This window comes from Carassius auratus, chromosome 21, assembly GCF_003368295.1.
Source record: "Carassius auratus strain Wakin chromosome 21, ASM336829v1, whole genome shotgun sequence".
Taxonomy (NCBI): Eukaryota; Metazoa; Chordata; class Actinopteri; order Cypriniformes; family Cyprinidae; genus Carassius; species Carassius auratus.
In genome coordinates, this window is record NC_039263.1 from 3,716,769 (window position 1) to 3,733,290 (window position 16,522).

Sequence of the window (16,522 nt, forward strand, 5' to 3'; positions counted from 1 at the left end):
TATACTTTCCAGTTTAATTTATTCCTGAGATCAAACGCTGAATTTTCAGCATCATAACTCCAGTCTTCAGAAATCGTTCTAACATGCTGATTTATTCTAGAAATCTTTTGTAACAATTAATTCAAAAGTTTTAGAAAGGAATTAAAACTTTTATTCAGCAAGGATGTATTAAATTGATTTTTTTAAGTGATAATAAATGCTTACATTATTGGAAAAGATTTCTAACTGAAGTGTGAGAAATTCAGATTTGATCACAAGAATAAATTCTATTTTGAAGTGTATCAAAACATAAAACCATTATTTTAAATTGTAATAATATCTAATAATATTTTTTTTTTAATCTGTATTTTTAATTACATAAATGGTGCCTTTATGAGCATTAAAAAAAAACTTCTTTAAAAACAATAATAATCTTACTGGTCCCAAACGTTTGCATGGCAGCATATACAATTTTTACAAACTCCAGTTTTCAGTTTTTAACCTGAATATTTGCTGTTATTCAAACAATATTAAAATCTGTCAAGGTGCATGATTTGACTCCCAACACAATCATAGTCTCCAAAACACACACAGGTCAGAACCTTGCATGCACATTCATCACTAAACAAGAAAGAAATTCAAGAACAATCCAGTTTAACCAGTGTTTCAAGCAGTTTACATATTGAAGATGTCCAACTGACCCATGGTCAAAATTATCAATTTTTCTTTAATGCCAAAAATCATTAGGATATTAAGTAAAGATCATGCTCCATGAAGATATTTTGTACATTTCCTACTGTAAATATATCAAAACTTGATGTTTGAATAGTAACATGCATTGCCAAGAACTTCATCTGAACAACTTTAAAGATGATTTTCTCAATATTAAGATTTTGTTGCTCGCTCAGATTCCAGATTTTCAAATAGTTGCATCTCAGCTAAATATTGTACAATCATAACAAACCACACAGCAATGGAAAGATCATTTATTCAGCTTCAGATGATGCATACATCTCAATTTCTAAAAGTGACCCTTATGACAGGTTTTGTTCTCCAGGGTCACATATTTCCTCTCGAGTCACGATCATGTAAACCAGTATAATGCAGTGCTTTAGAAGCTCACTGGACAGGTTTCAGCTGAATCGAGTGTGAATCAGAGCGAAGCAGAGCTGAACCGAAGCGCTCCTGTAAGCATGGCTCAGTTTAGCAGTACTGGGGTCATGTCCGGGAGCAGCGACACACACACACACACACACGGCTGAAGCGTCAGGTGGAGCGCGGCTGAGGGCTGGTACTGTACCTGGGGAAGGACGAGCTGCTCTGGAGGCTGGAGGAGAAGGACTGTCTGAAGCCGCAGGAGGGCAGAGGATAGACAGGCTGATTGGGCCTGCGGGTCGGGGGACACAGTTAGACCCCCGCGGGGCTGAGCTGGACTTACTGAAGACTCTTTCCAAACACTGAACACCGAGTTTGAGGCGGGACTTACTGTTGGTCTGACCAATGGAGGCAGGAAACCTCTCCCAAAGCAATGCACACGCTCAACTTTACTGGTGCTTTTAAAAAACAATTTTTATGATGCACTCAAAAATATTTCAGCCTAAATGAATGATTTATGTATTGGAATTGCATAGAACATTTTCATCTCTTTGGAAGAAAAATCTTTGACAAACTTTTATTTTGTTGTATGTCATAAATCAGGGCATAGTTTGGTGCGAACTACTTGCATCTGATTGGTTTTTACTTTTAAGTGCATTTATTCAAATCAGAATCAATCTGTTCATTGTGATACTGCAGTCATTAACTGCATGGGATTGAAACTAACTGGATTTATTGCTAATTAATACATAAACCTGGTTCATGAGGATTTAAAACACATCTGAGTTTATAGAAAACAGTCGGACTGGTGTAATTTATGACGTTCGTGGTTACATTTCTAGGCTGGTCTGCTTCAGCGCTCGTCAATGTCTGAATGTTCCAGGCGACCAATCAGATCAAAGGAGGCGGGGCTTCACTGTTCACTGTTACAGAGCACGATTGTTCTCAAATCTTCACTTTACGGCAGAACAATGAGAGGTGATTTATTCATGCTTCCTGATAGAAAGGTTTTCAGGTGAAATCATGCTTTCTCAAGCCTTGACAGACGTCAGGTTAAAACATGACACCATCAACCCCAACACACACACACACACACACAGAATATACATCTATCCTCCGACACACTGCATGATGAAAACATCTGTCAGATCAATCTGACACTCACAACATCAGCAGTTTCTCTCGAAATCAGCTCGACCGTTTATCACACACACAACAGCACAGAGAAAAAGTCATGTTTTAAAAAACTAAATAAAAAATGCTGTCTCTTTAAATCTAAATCTCATCTTAAACCACTTACTGAATACTTAAATATTCATGATTTATATTTGAAAACCAGTAACTTTTAAAGCAACTGTAATTAAACAAACAAAACTAAAACTGGAACAACAAAAGCGATAAGAATCGATGGCACAGAGTAGTCATGAATGTTCACAGTGTAGCCTAAGAAGCTTACACTGATGTGAATGTAATAACCTAAGAAAGTTCTGTGTCTCTAAACATATTATGCAATAACTGATTATGCAATGGCAAACTAAAAGATTGGAGGAGATTAATATTATTATTATTCCATTGCATTAAATAATACAACTTTTTACATAAGTACAGTTATCACATTAAGCTGCTGCACACACACACACACACACACTCTCTTAAAAATAAAGGAGCTTCACAGTGATGATGTCACAGAAGAACCTTGTGTTCCATAAAGAACCTTCAACATCTGAAGAACCTTTCTGCTTCACCAAAGCTTCTTTGTGATGAGAGCTTCTTCAGATTATAAAGGATGAGAAGAGACTGACTGAAGTGGTTCTTCTGTGGCATCGCTGTGAAGAACGCTCCTTCATTTGTAGGAGTGGAGATGTACAGTGGTCACGTTTGGGGAGAGACGTCTTGTCTTACCAGTTCATGGACGGAGTGATCTGGCCTTGAGGAAGCGAGTAGAAGCCGGAGATTTCCTGCGACTGATGTCTGTGAACACCTGGAAGCAAACCAAATACTCAAAGTTCAGCCGGTAAACTCCAATATATTCATTTATTTAGAGGAGATCAGAAAGTGATCAAATATATAAATAAATAGTGTTCCTGTAGCTCAACTGGTAGAGCACTGCGCTAGCAAGCAAGCAAGCGCAAGGTTGTGGGTTCAATTCCCCGGGAACACATGATATGTAAAAATTGATAGCCTGAATGAATTGTAAGTCGCTTTGGATAAAAGCATCTGCTAAATGCATAAATTTAATTTAATTTAATTTAAATATGATTGTGTTACTTTAGTATCACTCAGATACTATCTCATAGTTTTCTTAATATTTTTAATCTGTTTTTATTTTTATTTTAGTCAGTCAAAGTTTAATAATCTTGTTGTTTTTTGTAATTTTTAGAATGTTTTTGTTTTGGATCAGATGTTTTTTTTTTTTTTTTTTTGTCTCCGGCTCATAAAGGGTGCATTTATTTGATAAAAATACAGAAAAAAAAAATTATATTGTGAAATATTATTGCAATTTAAAATACTGGATTTCTATTTTAATATATGTTAAAATCTAATTTATTCCTGTGATGCACAGCTGTATTTTCAGCATCATTACTCCAGTCTTCAGTGTCACATGATCTTCAGAAATCATAATTGTTTGGAAACTGTGCTACTTTTTCAGGACTCTTTGATGAACAAAAAAAATGCTTTTATTTAAACTAAATAATTTATTATTGCTTTGTTAATAATAAAAAGAATAGTCTTTAAATTAAAGAACAAAACTATGTTTTAATAGCCTAATGAAAATGCAATTTCCCCAAATTACATTTTATTTTTGACTAAATACATTTCCCCATTTATTTTAAATTATTTGATTTCTTTTCATTTGCAAAAAGCATGTCTAATCAATTGATTAAAAAACAATTACAATTTAACAAATTATTATTATTATTATTATCGCTATTATCAAAAATAAAGCCATATTATGTTTTATTTATTTTTACAAATTCTGTTGTTTTTTTCATTTTTCGGAATTTATGATTCAATACTAATTCAATACACATTTATTATTATTTTTATTATTATTATCAGCTCTGGTTTCACGATTCAATTCGATAACGATTATCATTTTTATCAAATCGATATCACGATGCATCGCGATCATTTGTGCATTTTTATTAAATTATATAACCAGGCTACTTTTTAAAATAATTATGTTAATTTCCTTAATGTATAATCATTGTTAAGAATTAAAGTAAATAAAGCTTCAAACAAATATATAGTAATAAAGGGGGAACAAATTATTGCATGCGATAAACAAAAAAGCAGTGAGAGAGTTTTAAAACGTATTGTAATAATATATTTCAGACTTTATTTATGAATCATAATGTTTCCAAACTTTTGGCAAATACAGTATATGAATTTCTCAGCATTTGAACTCGTTTGATTCAGAAGTGTTATTGGTCATGACTGCAAGTAAACATTTCTTATAATAACTGGTTTTCTAAACATTCCCAGCGCAGCCGACAGAAGGTAAAATGAAGACACGAACAGCAAACAGACTGCCTTTAAAACAGTGTTTCAATATAAGACACGATCCACTGCGCGAAAGTGAAACCGATCAAACCGATGCCTGAGATGACTGGACCGCAAGCGCAGAGAAAACACCAACCAGATATCAAACAAAGTACAGTAAACCGTAAACCCTTCACATACAGTAAGTGTCTGAGGTTCAAACGTTCAGTGTACTTCACCTGGATGTACAGTCATGACACATTTCAGACCCGCCGGGTCACAGCTCACTGACTTACACACACACACACACACACACACACACACACACACACACAAAAGAGAGGACAGGTGTCTGACCAGTCAACCTCCTGCCTTTAATTCTGTACTGTTTTCTGAGGTCCACTTATAATGCAAGCAACATTTTTACATCGATTTAGGTTGAATACGTATATAACGCTCATATCAAACGATCTGTTTACACACAAGGCAATAGTGAGCATGCAATAAAAGCAGTAACTCACACTTGTGTTGTGACATTACGGTCAGATCCAATATCGTCGACACAGCGTCATCGTTAAGTTTCATTGTTTCTGAAAAAACCCACATCAAAGTGCGAACGATTTGGAAACGAATCCGCCGTAAAATGAAGCCAACAAAGAGGAACACGTTCTTACTGACGCATTCAAAATAATATTCATTCACTTGTTCTTAACGTTAGGATCAGACGGTTTCTTCTTCGGTCTCTGTTCGCCTCTCTCGTTATTTATGCTACATGTCCAAATCAGTGGGCGGGGCTAAACAGGCAGTTCTGTAGAATCTTAGGTCCAGTTCCTTTGGCCAATTATGCTTTTCTGTGAGAGCCTCTAAATTATGGAACCAATTGCCAGTGGACATTAGAAATTCCACCTCACACCATACATTTACACACCATCTTAAGGACTGGCTTTTGAGCATACAAAAATGTGAGCACCTCTCATAATAATTAATGTATGTCTGACTCTAAATTTTAACTGTCCTGTAACCTATGGTATTTGTATGATAGATAGATGGATAGATGGTTCTTTATAAATTTATATAGTTTATGTTTTATGATTTTATGTTTTAATTTTGTATATCAATTGTTGTGTGACTTAATATGTTTTTTTTTTTTTTAGTTATCTTGTGCCTAGTATAACATCTTGCCAATGGACTACAGTTGAAAATTAGCCTGCTGGCTAACACTGGCACATTTACAGTAATGTTGATTAATATGCACTGTCCTAAAATAAATAAATGAAAAGAAAAATCGGTGGGCAGGGCTAAACAGAGATATAGAATATGTGGGCGGGGCTAAACAGAGTTAAATAAAAAGGTGGGCGGGGCTAAACATAGTGAAATAGAATAGGTGGGCGGGGCTAAACAGAGTGATATAGAATTAGTGGCTCAGGGCTAAAACAGAGATGTAGAAATCGGTGGGCGGTGCTAAACAGTAATGTAGAATTGGTGGGCGGGGCCAAAACAGGCAGCGCTGTAAAATAGGTGGGCGGGGCTAAACAGTAATGTAGAATCGGTGGGCGGGGCTAATACAGGCAGTGGTGTATAATCAGTGGGCGGGGCTAAACAGAGTTATAATAGGTGGGCGGGGCTAAACCGTTATGTAGAATTGGTGGGTGGGGCTAAACTTGGTAGCATGAGCACTTTCTGTCTATTTGTCTCATTAAGATGAATCGCTTGATATACTCCCCAATTTTAAGTCCCTTTGGATAAAAGTGTCTGCTAAATAATAAATGCAAATGTAATGTAAATGTGACACACCGCAGCGCTGTATGACACAAGCATTGCTTTCATTTAGTTTTTTCCTTTCTGTATCAAAAATATTCACAAACATGTTCACTAGATTATGAAATAGCTGATATTCTGATTCTCAAATACGTGAAAGTAAATGTATTTGGTAGTTTAAACACCTTTATGATGACCATTTTAGTTGATCTATAACAGCTGATGGGCGCTGAATATGAGCTGTGGGTTTCACAACACGTAAATTCATCCTCTCCTCCCGAAAGACATTCAAGAAAGCTAATATTTTTATGGAAAAAACATATTACTGAGGACTCTTGCTTTACATTAACATCTCATGTCAAGACTAAAAACAGCAAACAGCAGAAGTAAGTGTGTTTGTGCTTCAGCGGAGGGGAAGATCATCAGTCAACAATGACTCAAACGCAGGTCTGTTCCTCACAAAGAAAAAAATAATGGCCACTCTTATTATTAGTTAATGCTGTAAGTTTTAGTCTTCCTGAACGTTAGCACAATATCGATTTGATACAATAGTTCAATAAACAAGAAGTTAATCTTATTATATTTCAGACACAGTATTGTCTGTTTTTAGCTCAGTCTCTGAGCAGCACAGTGCTGATTGAAACGAGTCCCATGATTCACCGACTCCTTCATAAAGACTGTCACCTCTTCATTCTGGAGTGAATCAGCTGTCTGAAGATATTAGTTGTGTACACACAGCAGTGAACACACACACACACACAATCTCGACAAAATCGTAACTCCACGTACATAGTTCACAGTCTTTGTAACATGCTTCATCAATACATTTCTAACTATTCTCAGAAACGACTTTACACAAACTTTAATAACAAGCCTCAAATGTGTTCTAATGCCACAACTGATGAAGATTGTATGATCTTTGAATAACATTTAAACGGGCATCACAATGAGGCACAAAATCAATTTCACAGACTTTTACATTAACTGTTCCCTCCTGGTGAAATGACCTGCTCATTCTATTCTATTCTATTCTATTCTATTTTATTAAAAACAACAACAACAACAACAAAAACTAACACTGGCTTCTCTATTCTTTTTGCATTCTATCTAATTTTGTTTTCTTTTTAGTTTATTATATAATAAAAAAGAAACTTGCTATGTGTACGGAGTTAAGCGAACTAAGACTTACAGCACTTGTATATCATTGCTCTTTTGTTGATTTTGATTGCTTCTATTCTATTCTATTCTATTCTACATGCCTCAATGTAAAGTGACTCAATGTAAATGTAATCTGCATGATCCGGAGCTCCCTGGTTTGGATGTCAAGAGAATAACACAACACTGGTGTGTGTGCATCAGTTATTAAACTGTTGAATGCAGCTGGTCCAGAGAGATGCTAGATCGTGTGTTACCTGGTTTCTGGCTGACGTCTGTGGGGATGTGTGGAGGACTGGGGTTGAAGTGATCGTAGGGAAGCAGCGGCGTCAGAGGATGCATCCCCTGCTGGACCACCGACACTTTGTTGGACTGAAAGAAACACACACACACACACAAGATGCTGGTCAGTTGCTTGAAAGCGGCGTGCGAGCGTGTCAGATGTTGAAGGAATCAATGGGAAGGAGCCATTTGATCGATACGCCTTTGATGATCAAGGCCAGCAGCACAAGAGCTTGTTTGCTTTCATGTCTGTGTTTACAAATGGCCTTCAATAACTCATGTGAAATCCAGTTTGCTAATGCTAACAGCATGTTGTTTGACACGATGCGTCATGGCGGTTGCATGGCTGGAAGTAGCTGCATTTCTTGGCCAAACTTCTGACTGCTGTGCCTTTCATATGAGCCTCTTTTCATCTGTGCACATGTGTGCGAGACTTCCAGACTGCGTTTCCAACAGAATCGGACAGATTTGCCATGTGTGGTCACATTTATGTATGTGCAAAGTCTTCATGTGCGCTCCCCATTAAACACCTGTAATCAAACCCAGTCTTTAAAGCCACAACATTTTTTCAGATTAATGCTGTATGCAACTTCAGTAATTACTCAAGACTAATATTATTTGCTATGGTCAGCTTGCATAAAGTTCAATATGTTTTCAATAAAAAATAATATTTTTTGCAATGCTTGAACATTTTTTTTAGTAATGCAAAAAATAAAAAACATGTACTTTTTTAGTGCATCTTTAAAAAACAACAACAACAACAACAACAGTGTTTTGATTAAAAAAAGTGTAATTCTTGTGCATGTCACTAAAGTGCTCATCAGACAAATCATATTCCTGAAGCTTCGCTACACCTGATTCAGTCATTATTGCTCTTGATATTGTACATACATCTTGTTTAATTATTTAGCCTCCATTTCTGCCCCAAGCACAGTTTATTTCTCACACATGACCACAGCGACTGAGAACTTTACTGGACATCTCCATCCACTAAAGAACTGATTTCATGAACGTACACTTACACAGAGATAAAACACTACAGGAAAAGCTTGTCTTATCTTATATTTCACACAACATACAAACTGTTGCATCTCAAAAAGACCAAAAGAAATCTTGCTGAGAGGATTCCAGTGTTAATTAATTCAGTGCATGACGGTCAGATGAACACGGCTATTATATCTCAGAGCACTAAACCTATTTGCATGCGTTTCTTTCCTTTTATCCGGCGTTTCTTTGAATGACAATGCAAGCGTGACTTGTTCTGAGGGTCCGGTCCTTTATTACTGACCACTGATGGACACGAAGATTCGTGTGCTCCTCGGTTCTCAAACGCCGTCCCGTCTAATGTATTCTTTGCTTTAAAAACCTAAGTGCTTTTTTGAAGCGGAAATTAGAGGACCGTTGGGAAGCGAGCGCTTTGAGTGTTACGTCTTTAATCTGGTGTTTGAGCACTGATGTGTTTGACGCGTCTGAACGTTTTATGTTGCCATTGATGTGGTCAAGAACGCTGAATCAGATGAACCTCTGGTCTCTGTGATGATGATGATGCCTGGAGGAAGTGTTTTTAGGAGCTGACGTCGTCTCAGAACGACCCCATAGAAAACCCAGAACACCCAACACACCAAATGCATGAACATCCCTAAACATCCCTGTGCTATTATGTTCTTAACAAAACAAGACGAACTGAAAAATGAGCATGCATTTCTTATTTTGTTAGTATTTAATCAGCTACAGGAATTAAACGTGACACTCATGTTCTCCAAAGAGCATGCAATTTACAATTCAGAGACACCAGAGCGCTGTTTATTTCCATATTTTAAATGAAAAAGCATCTCATCGTGATATTTTTGGAAATCACAGAACACAGGAAGTAAACTGACGCCATTCAAACAGTAATGCAACAAATCTACAGTTTATTTAAAATGTATTAATTATAATACAGATTACTGTAACTGAGAAAAAGCTCCATTTCCTGACTGAGTGAAAGTGAGACAAGCAAAATTTCCACAGTGGTCTTTAAAGGCTGTGTATCTATTCCTGTTGTCTTGAGGGTAAATGTGGGTGGGTTCATTAGAATTGAGGTCAATTTGATTTCGATGCCTCTTTAAAGCATCCGTGAAGAGACTAAAATCAGACAAGAGCTCTTTGTGATGCTGCTGGAGCTACGTTACGCCTGACACCGCGTCTGCGCGCCGCAATCTGGAAATAATTCTGCCAGATCTGTGAGACGGGGAAAATGAGTGCCACTTAGTGTGAGGTTTGAGGAACTTCAAAGGAGACGCAGACATAACAACAGAGGCACGTTTAAACACACTCCGCCCCCAGCGTGAACACACCGAACATCTCACAACTGCTCATGCATTGTGTTATTACTCGCCAGACAACACAACACAAATGGTGTCATTATCTCCATTTACATTTATGCATCTAGCGCATGCTTTTATTACAAAAGAGGAACAAAGCCATTCATCAACGCCAGGTTTATTCAGACAACTAGATTGTAAAACAAGTCTTATTATTGTTTGCATTCATTTCAGTTGGACTCGATTTCTTGCAAGTCACCAGAAATTGCATTGCACAGTGGAACGAGTGCAATGAATTCATCTCTTCAGCTTATGTTTTCAATGCATTAGGTTGTTGTTTTTTTACAGAGTAGACCAAAGCACACACACACACACACACGCGCGCGCATGCACGGTTATTCAACCATCTAACTGGGGAAATTACATAGACTTCTATTGTTTTTATAAACACTATGACCTAACCCTAAAAGAAAACATTTGACATCTTGACCATAAAAAACAACAACCGCTGTATTTAACTGTATTCTGTTTTTATGAATGAGAACGTCCACAAAAGAAGGTTTTGTCAAGTTTAGCTCAATTCTTGTTACAGATGTGTCCACAAAATATGGTTAAGTATACATTTCCTACTTTTATAATCATATACACTACCGTACAAAAGCTTGGGGTCAGAAAATATTAGATTTTTAAGTTAAAAAGTGATAGTGAAGACTTATATTGTCCGAAAATATTTGTATTTTTAATAAATGCGGTTCGTTTGAACTTTTTATTCATCAAGGAATCCTGAAAAAAAAGTAGCACAGGTTCAAAAAAAAACAAAAAACAAAAAAAACAATAATAATAAGATATTAAATCATCATATTAGACTGATATCTGAAGAGTCATGATGCTGAAAATACAGCGGAGCATCACAGAAATAAATGAGATTTTAACGTAAAATTAAAATAGAAAACCAGTGTTATAAATTGCAATAATATTTAACAAAATTTTTATGATGTATATGTTTATATATGATTAAAGTAGATAGACACACACACCAATATTAAATGTATTAATAGGAAATTTGTGTAAAAGTCTATGAGCATAAACATAATTGCACAATAATTTATAGGCAGCAAAAATCTGGTTCTGTGTGTGATAAAGTCCATCAGAAATGGCTTTAATTATGTGCTCTTCAAAATAAGTGAATAATACTTGGCTTGCTAAAACCAGATGAAAACTGATAAAGTGCCAACAAACAAAGAAGAGTGTTTTCATGACAGCGTGACGCTCCGAAGCAATAACTCTGAGAAACCGTCTTGTTTACAGCGTATGAAGACAAATAACTGTCCCATTTCTATCCAAAACACTGTGTTTGTACGGGACGGGCGCCTTAAAACAACTCCGCCATTGTTTGGAGGAATCTGACACAAGCACGCTTTATTACTGAAATAAATCACAAAAACACAGTCGCATTAAAACAATCACTTTAAAACCAGACAAAGCCATTTACAGAGAAGCCAAATCAAAAACAGCAACACAACAAACAGACCGTAAATACAGACGAAACGCCCGTCGCACATCAAACGTGTGTGACAAGAAAGATAAACCTAACACAAAGTCAATGACTCAAAATGAAACTTCACTTTCTGAAACGCTTTGAATTTGCCGGGAATTTCTGACACGGGCCTCGGTGCCCGAGGGAAACACCTCGCCAGAGCAAAAAAACCCATCTCCACGCTCAACCGTACTTGGAAATGCAGAAAAAAATGAATTTGCTTACGCACAGACATGCGTTTAAAAGGTTTGTGACAAAAGTGATGATTGAAATAGTCTACGGGGTTTTTCTCGAGGGTTTAGATTTACAGCAAAATCTCTAGACCTGAACTGACATTTTTTTCTTGTTTACGAACTCAAGATCTGTTTTTCCGTGAGATTTTTCAGGAAGAATTAAAATAACTGCTAATAAATTGCTTTAAAATCCTCAAAGGTCAGATGCTTGATTCATTTATCGGGTTGTTTCAAATATTAAGCACTGCATATTTGAGCATTAGCATTTCTGCTAACACTTTATACATAATAAAAGTAGTTTTAATGCAATGCATATGTCTTCTAATACACTGCATGATCTCATGAGTAACAACAGATGGAATATATAATACTCATCAATTTAGTTTATATAATGCATTCAAACATATGAAGCAAACCTGCAAATATTTCATGCATTTTAACAATTATTGATGAAAACATACAATGCATGTGTAGTGTTAAATAAAGTGTCACCAAATGTGTTTTGCATCCAGTTGCAGATGAAATGCACGGACTGTCATTTGGTAGTTTAATGAGACAACAAAAACGACACAGTTTCCCATCATTCTCGGTTACTTTGTTGGACATCTCCAGTCATGGCTGGAGCGCGTCTCATAATTACACCGCGTGGCGAGACCCCTGGCTGTTTGGACTTATCACACACACCTTTCCTTCACAGTTACGATGATGATAATTACAGCATCACAACAGCCACAGATGAAAGAGAGCAGAGACTCCGGAGCTGAGGTGAGGCAGACGGGAACGGTTGGTGGTAGTGCCTCTGGGAACAGGAGTGTGTGTGTGTGTGTGTGTGTGTGAGCAAGTGTCATTGGAGGCTCTTTACTAATGGCTACGACATCAAAGGATTGAGCCTGTAGAAGGACGGGGTGTTTTGACAGAGAAACAGCGAAGTTTAACACTGAACTCAGATGAGGCATGATCACGCTCCATCCATACGCTCAAGCATTAACATATCCCTTCCTCTGTCCACTTACACCTTCACGTAAAACAGTGCAAGGAATGTGCACCTTAGTATACTTCAGATCTTAAGTTTAGGTTTTAAATAACTGTACTTGCAGATAATATGTATTTTTTTTATTGAGATTTCTACATCATCTCAAAGCTGAATATATCATCTCTCCATTGATGTGTGGTTTGTTATGAGGACAGTATTTGTCTGAGATACAACTATTTGAAAATCTGGAATCTGAGCCAGCAAAAAAATCATCTTTAAAGTCGTTCAAATGAAGTTCTTATCATCAAAAATGAAGCTTTGAGATATTTACGGTAGGAAAAACTAGACTTACAACATGACATTAAATCAGGTTTTAGTTAAATGCTTCTCAGTAAATAAATCCAACTTGAAACACATTTCAAAGACAATACAAGTAATTATGAAATTACATAAAAAGTTGTACTTAAAAGTGCATTTAATATCAATTTACAATTTTCACTTAATTGGAAAACAAGATGCAATAAAGTTTCCCGAAAACATCAGTTCACGCTTAAGTATGTTCTTTTAATGCACATTATTTCCATAATTATTACTCTTTTTAAAAGCACTTTTCACAAGGGTCTGATCATTGATGGTTCTAGTATTTCAGATTCCCAATCAAGACAAAAGCCTTTAATCAAACCCTGCAGAAAGAAAATCTCCTACATTCAAATAAATATACTCCAGGTCTCACTATTAACCACTTGTTTATCAGCATGCATATGACTAGCATACTGGCTGTTTACTAGTACTCATAAAGCACATTTTAATGTATAATTACGCATTAGATCCCTTAATCCACCCCTTGCTAACTATTAATAATCAGCAAATGAGGAGTGTATTGTATCTGAGTTAGTCTGAGTTAGCACTGAGATTAATAACAACATGATGTAACGAGCGTTATGGACAGACACCAATAACGGCTTGAGACATCACATCACAGCACATTATGAGTGTGTTTCCAGCGGTCATGTTTGTCCGAGCTTGAGAAACGGAGCGGAATCACATCATCGAGATGGAATCATGAATGTGTTCGGAGCAGCACAGACTCAAATATGCATGGACGGGGATCCAAGCGCTTTCATGTAGTAATTTATTCCCTCTGATTAATTCACGTCGCTCTGCTGGATGCCCCCCGCGGAGAAGGCCCTCGCACCCCCACACGGCCCCGTTCCCATGACTACAGCCGTCTGTGGGGTCCGTCCTCTTTCACACAGCACTTACAGGATAAGCACTGTTAAAACTCAGTTTATATTAGTGGTGGGCCGTTATGGACGTTAACGTGCTGCGTTAACGCGAGACTCTTATCGGGCGATAAAAAAAATATCGCCGTTAATCTATTCTCTAAGTTGGGTTGGGAGCTGAGTCTATACTAAGCAAGCTATGATAACTTTCACCTAGATATTTTATATAACTGACTCACTGAGGACAGCTTAAAAAGATGCTCAGGACAGTTGACGGGCCACTGCTGCGCATCTTCACGAAAGCTTATCTTTTTCACGTGTTGTTAAGCCGTACCGCTTGTCGATTTAAACATTAAAGCATCCAAAAACTAGACGCGGAAAAGCTGAACGGAGTAGCTGTTACTCGCACGCTGTGTTCGGTGCGGAGAGAGAGAGAGAGAGCCGTGTATCACGGACAGCGACACTGAACCGAGCTCTCTTCAAAACACTAGAACATCGAATTTGCTTATTTTTGCTCTTGTGCCGACAAATACATACAAAATGTCAAAATATCCACCTTGGAAATTATGCTTGAAAAAACTGTCAGTTATTTCTAAAGTGAAAGTAAACAGTTGAGGAAGAAAATGGGATGTGTATTATATTGGATGCGTTCATCGTGTCTTAAAGTGACAGCGCCTAATTTAGCTACTGGCTGCTGTAATGTTAATCCAAGAAAATGAAAGAAAATAGTTTCTGTAGTTGTAGTTTTAACAGTCAACCCAAAAAATTATTCAGACACCAGATTTAATTTTTGATATATATAGCAAAACTGTAATAATGTGAGAAATGTTGAAGGTGTCTGAATAAATGTGGGTTTGATTGTATATTTCATTTTTACATTGAAGACTATCCAGTGCTATTATTTGGTTTCTGTACCTTGACACCTACAAACTTGAAGAAAAAAAACTTAAACATTGGTGTGAAACAGGCGTAATGTTGTTTGCACCTTGTTCAATGTGGAATTAGTTTACAGCTTTTTCAAGCACTTTGTGATGCATTTTGGAAACAGGAGATGAGCCCCTTTTCTAATGCACCATCTAGCTTGATAAACCCTTCTCAAAGACTTACTGTTTGCCAATTTTATTTGGGTAACACATATTCTGAATGCCTTCGGCAGAATTCGAATGAGCCATTTTAATCTAGATTAATTTCAAGATCACAGTGAGATTAATCTAGATTAAAAAAAATTTAATCTATGCCCACCTCTAGTTTATACACAATTTATTATTTTAGTAAAAAAAAAAAAAATTACATTTAAATTTAAACCCAATAAAATATTTCAGAGCTTGGAAAAACTTTAACATTTATTTTTTTAACCAATTTATACTGAATAAAATATTTCAGATCTTGGCTTATTCTTTGTTTTGTTTAGTTTTTTTAGACTCAAACATGTTTCACAAAGACTATGACTTGCCCAGATGTCCATGATTTACAACATAAGGATTTATTTATTTTTACTAAATGTATACCCAATAAAATACTAAAATATGTGTGTGTGTGTGTGTTATATATATATATATATATATATATATATGAATTTTTCAAAAACAATTTAATGAAATATTACAAAAGCTTTGCTTAATTTTTTTTAGACTCCAGCAGGTTTTACCATGACTTATTTTTTACCGCATCAGGATTTTAAACAAATAAAACAAATTAAACAAAATATTTATAAAACTAGAAACATGCATCATTTTCATTCAGTTTTTTTTACACATAAAATATTTTAGAGCTTGAAGAACTAGAAAAATCCATAACTTGTAATCAATTTATACACATTTTTTAGAGCTTGGCAAAACTAAATAAATTATACAAAATTTATCAATTTATGCAACATTTTAAGAGCTTGGCAAAGCTAAAAACATTTTTTTCTTTTTTTACTCAATTGTTACCCCATACAATATTTTAGAAAACTAGAAAGATATAAGCCTTTATTCAAAGTCTTTTTACTCAATTTATATACAATATATTTTAGAGCCTGGCAAAACTAGAAAGAATATTTTACTTTTAAACTTTTTAAGCATTTGTTAAAATCATTTTATACCTGATAAATTCCTTCAGAATTTGGCAAAACTAAAAGCATATAAATTATTTTACACAGTTTCTACTCGATTAAGTATTTCAGAGCTCAGCGAACAGAAACTGATGTTTTTCTGTCTCAAAGTTAAAACAAAATGAGATTTTAGCAGAAAGGACAAAAACGGTTCAAAACGGTGGAAACATGCGGTTTATTCATCACATGCACCACAACATCACACTTCACGAGTGCCAATGAGAGGGAGATCTGAGTGAATAATGGACGGTTGTTTTAGTTATGGGTTTCAGAGCACATCATCTTCCACTGAGCAAGAGTCTTTGGGTCAAGAGTGCATTTAACAAATAATGAAGCACTGATCGATTAAAAAGATTTTAGGCCAACAGTGGACATGAAGGAATAAACGGCAGGATGCATTACCCAGAAT

At 36.0% G+C, this 16,522-nt stretch overlaps 1 protein-coding gene across 6 annotated transcripts in view; it reads right to left on the reverse strand.

Annotated features, from left to right (window-relative positions):
• tcf7 (transcription factor 7) overlaps positions 1-16,522 on the reverse strand; it is a 49,040-nt gene that overhangs the window by 18,073 nt on the left and 14,445 nt on the right. For 4 of the 6 annotated variants that reach the window (XM_026195528.1, XM_026195531.1, XM_026195532.1 and 1 more), the window contains exons 4-6: positions 7,728-7,842; positions 2,977-3,055; positions 1,280-1,366 (exon numbers count right to left, since the gene is read on the reverse strand). In XM_026195528.1, the coding sequence (XP_026051313.1) occupies positions 1,280-1,366; positions 2,977-3,055; positions 7,728-7,842 (281 nt within the window). The remainder of the gene's footprint in view (positions 1-1,279; positions 1,367-2,976; positions 3,056-7,727; positions 7,843-16,522) is intronic. The other 2 variants (XM_026195529.1, XM_026195533.1) reach the window with 1 other exon arrangement.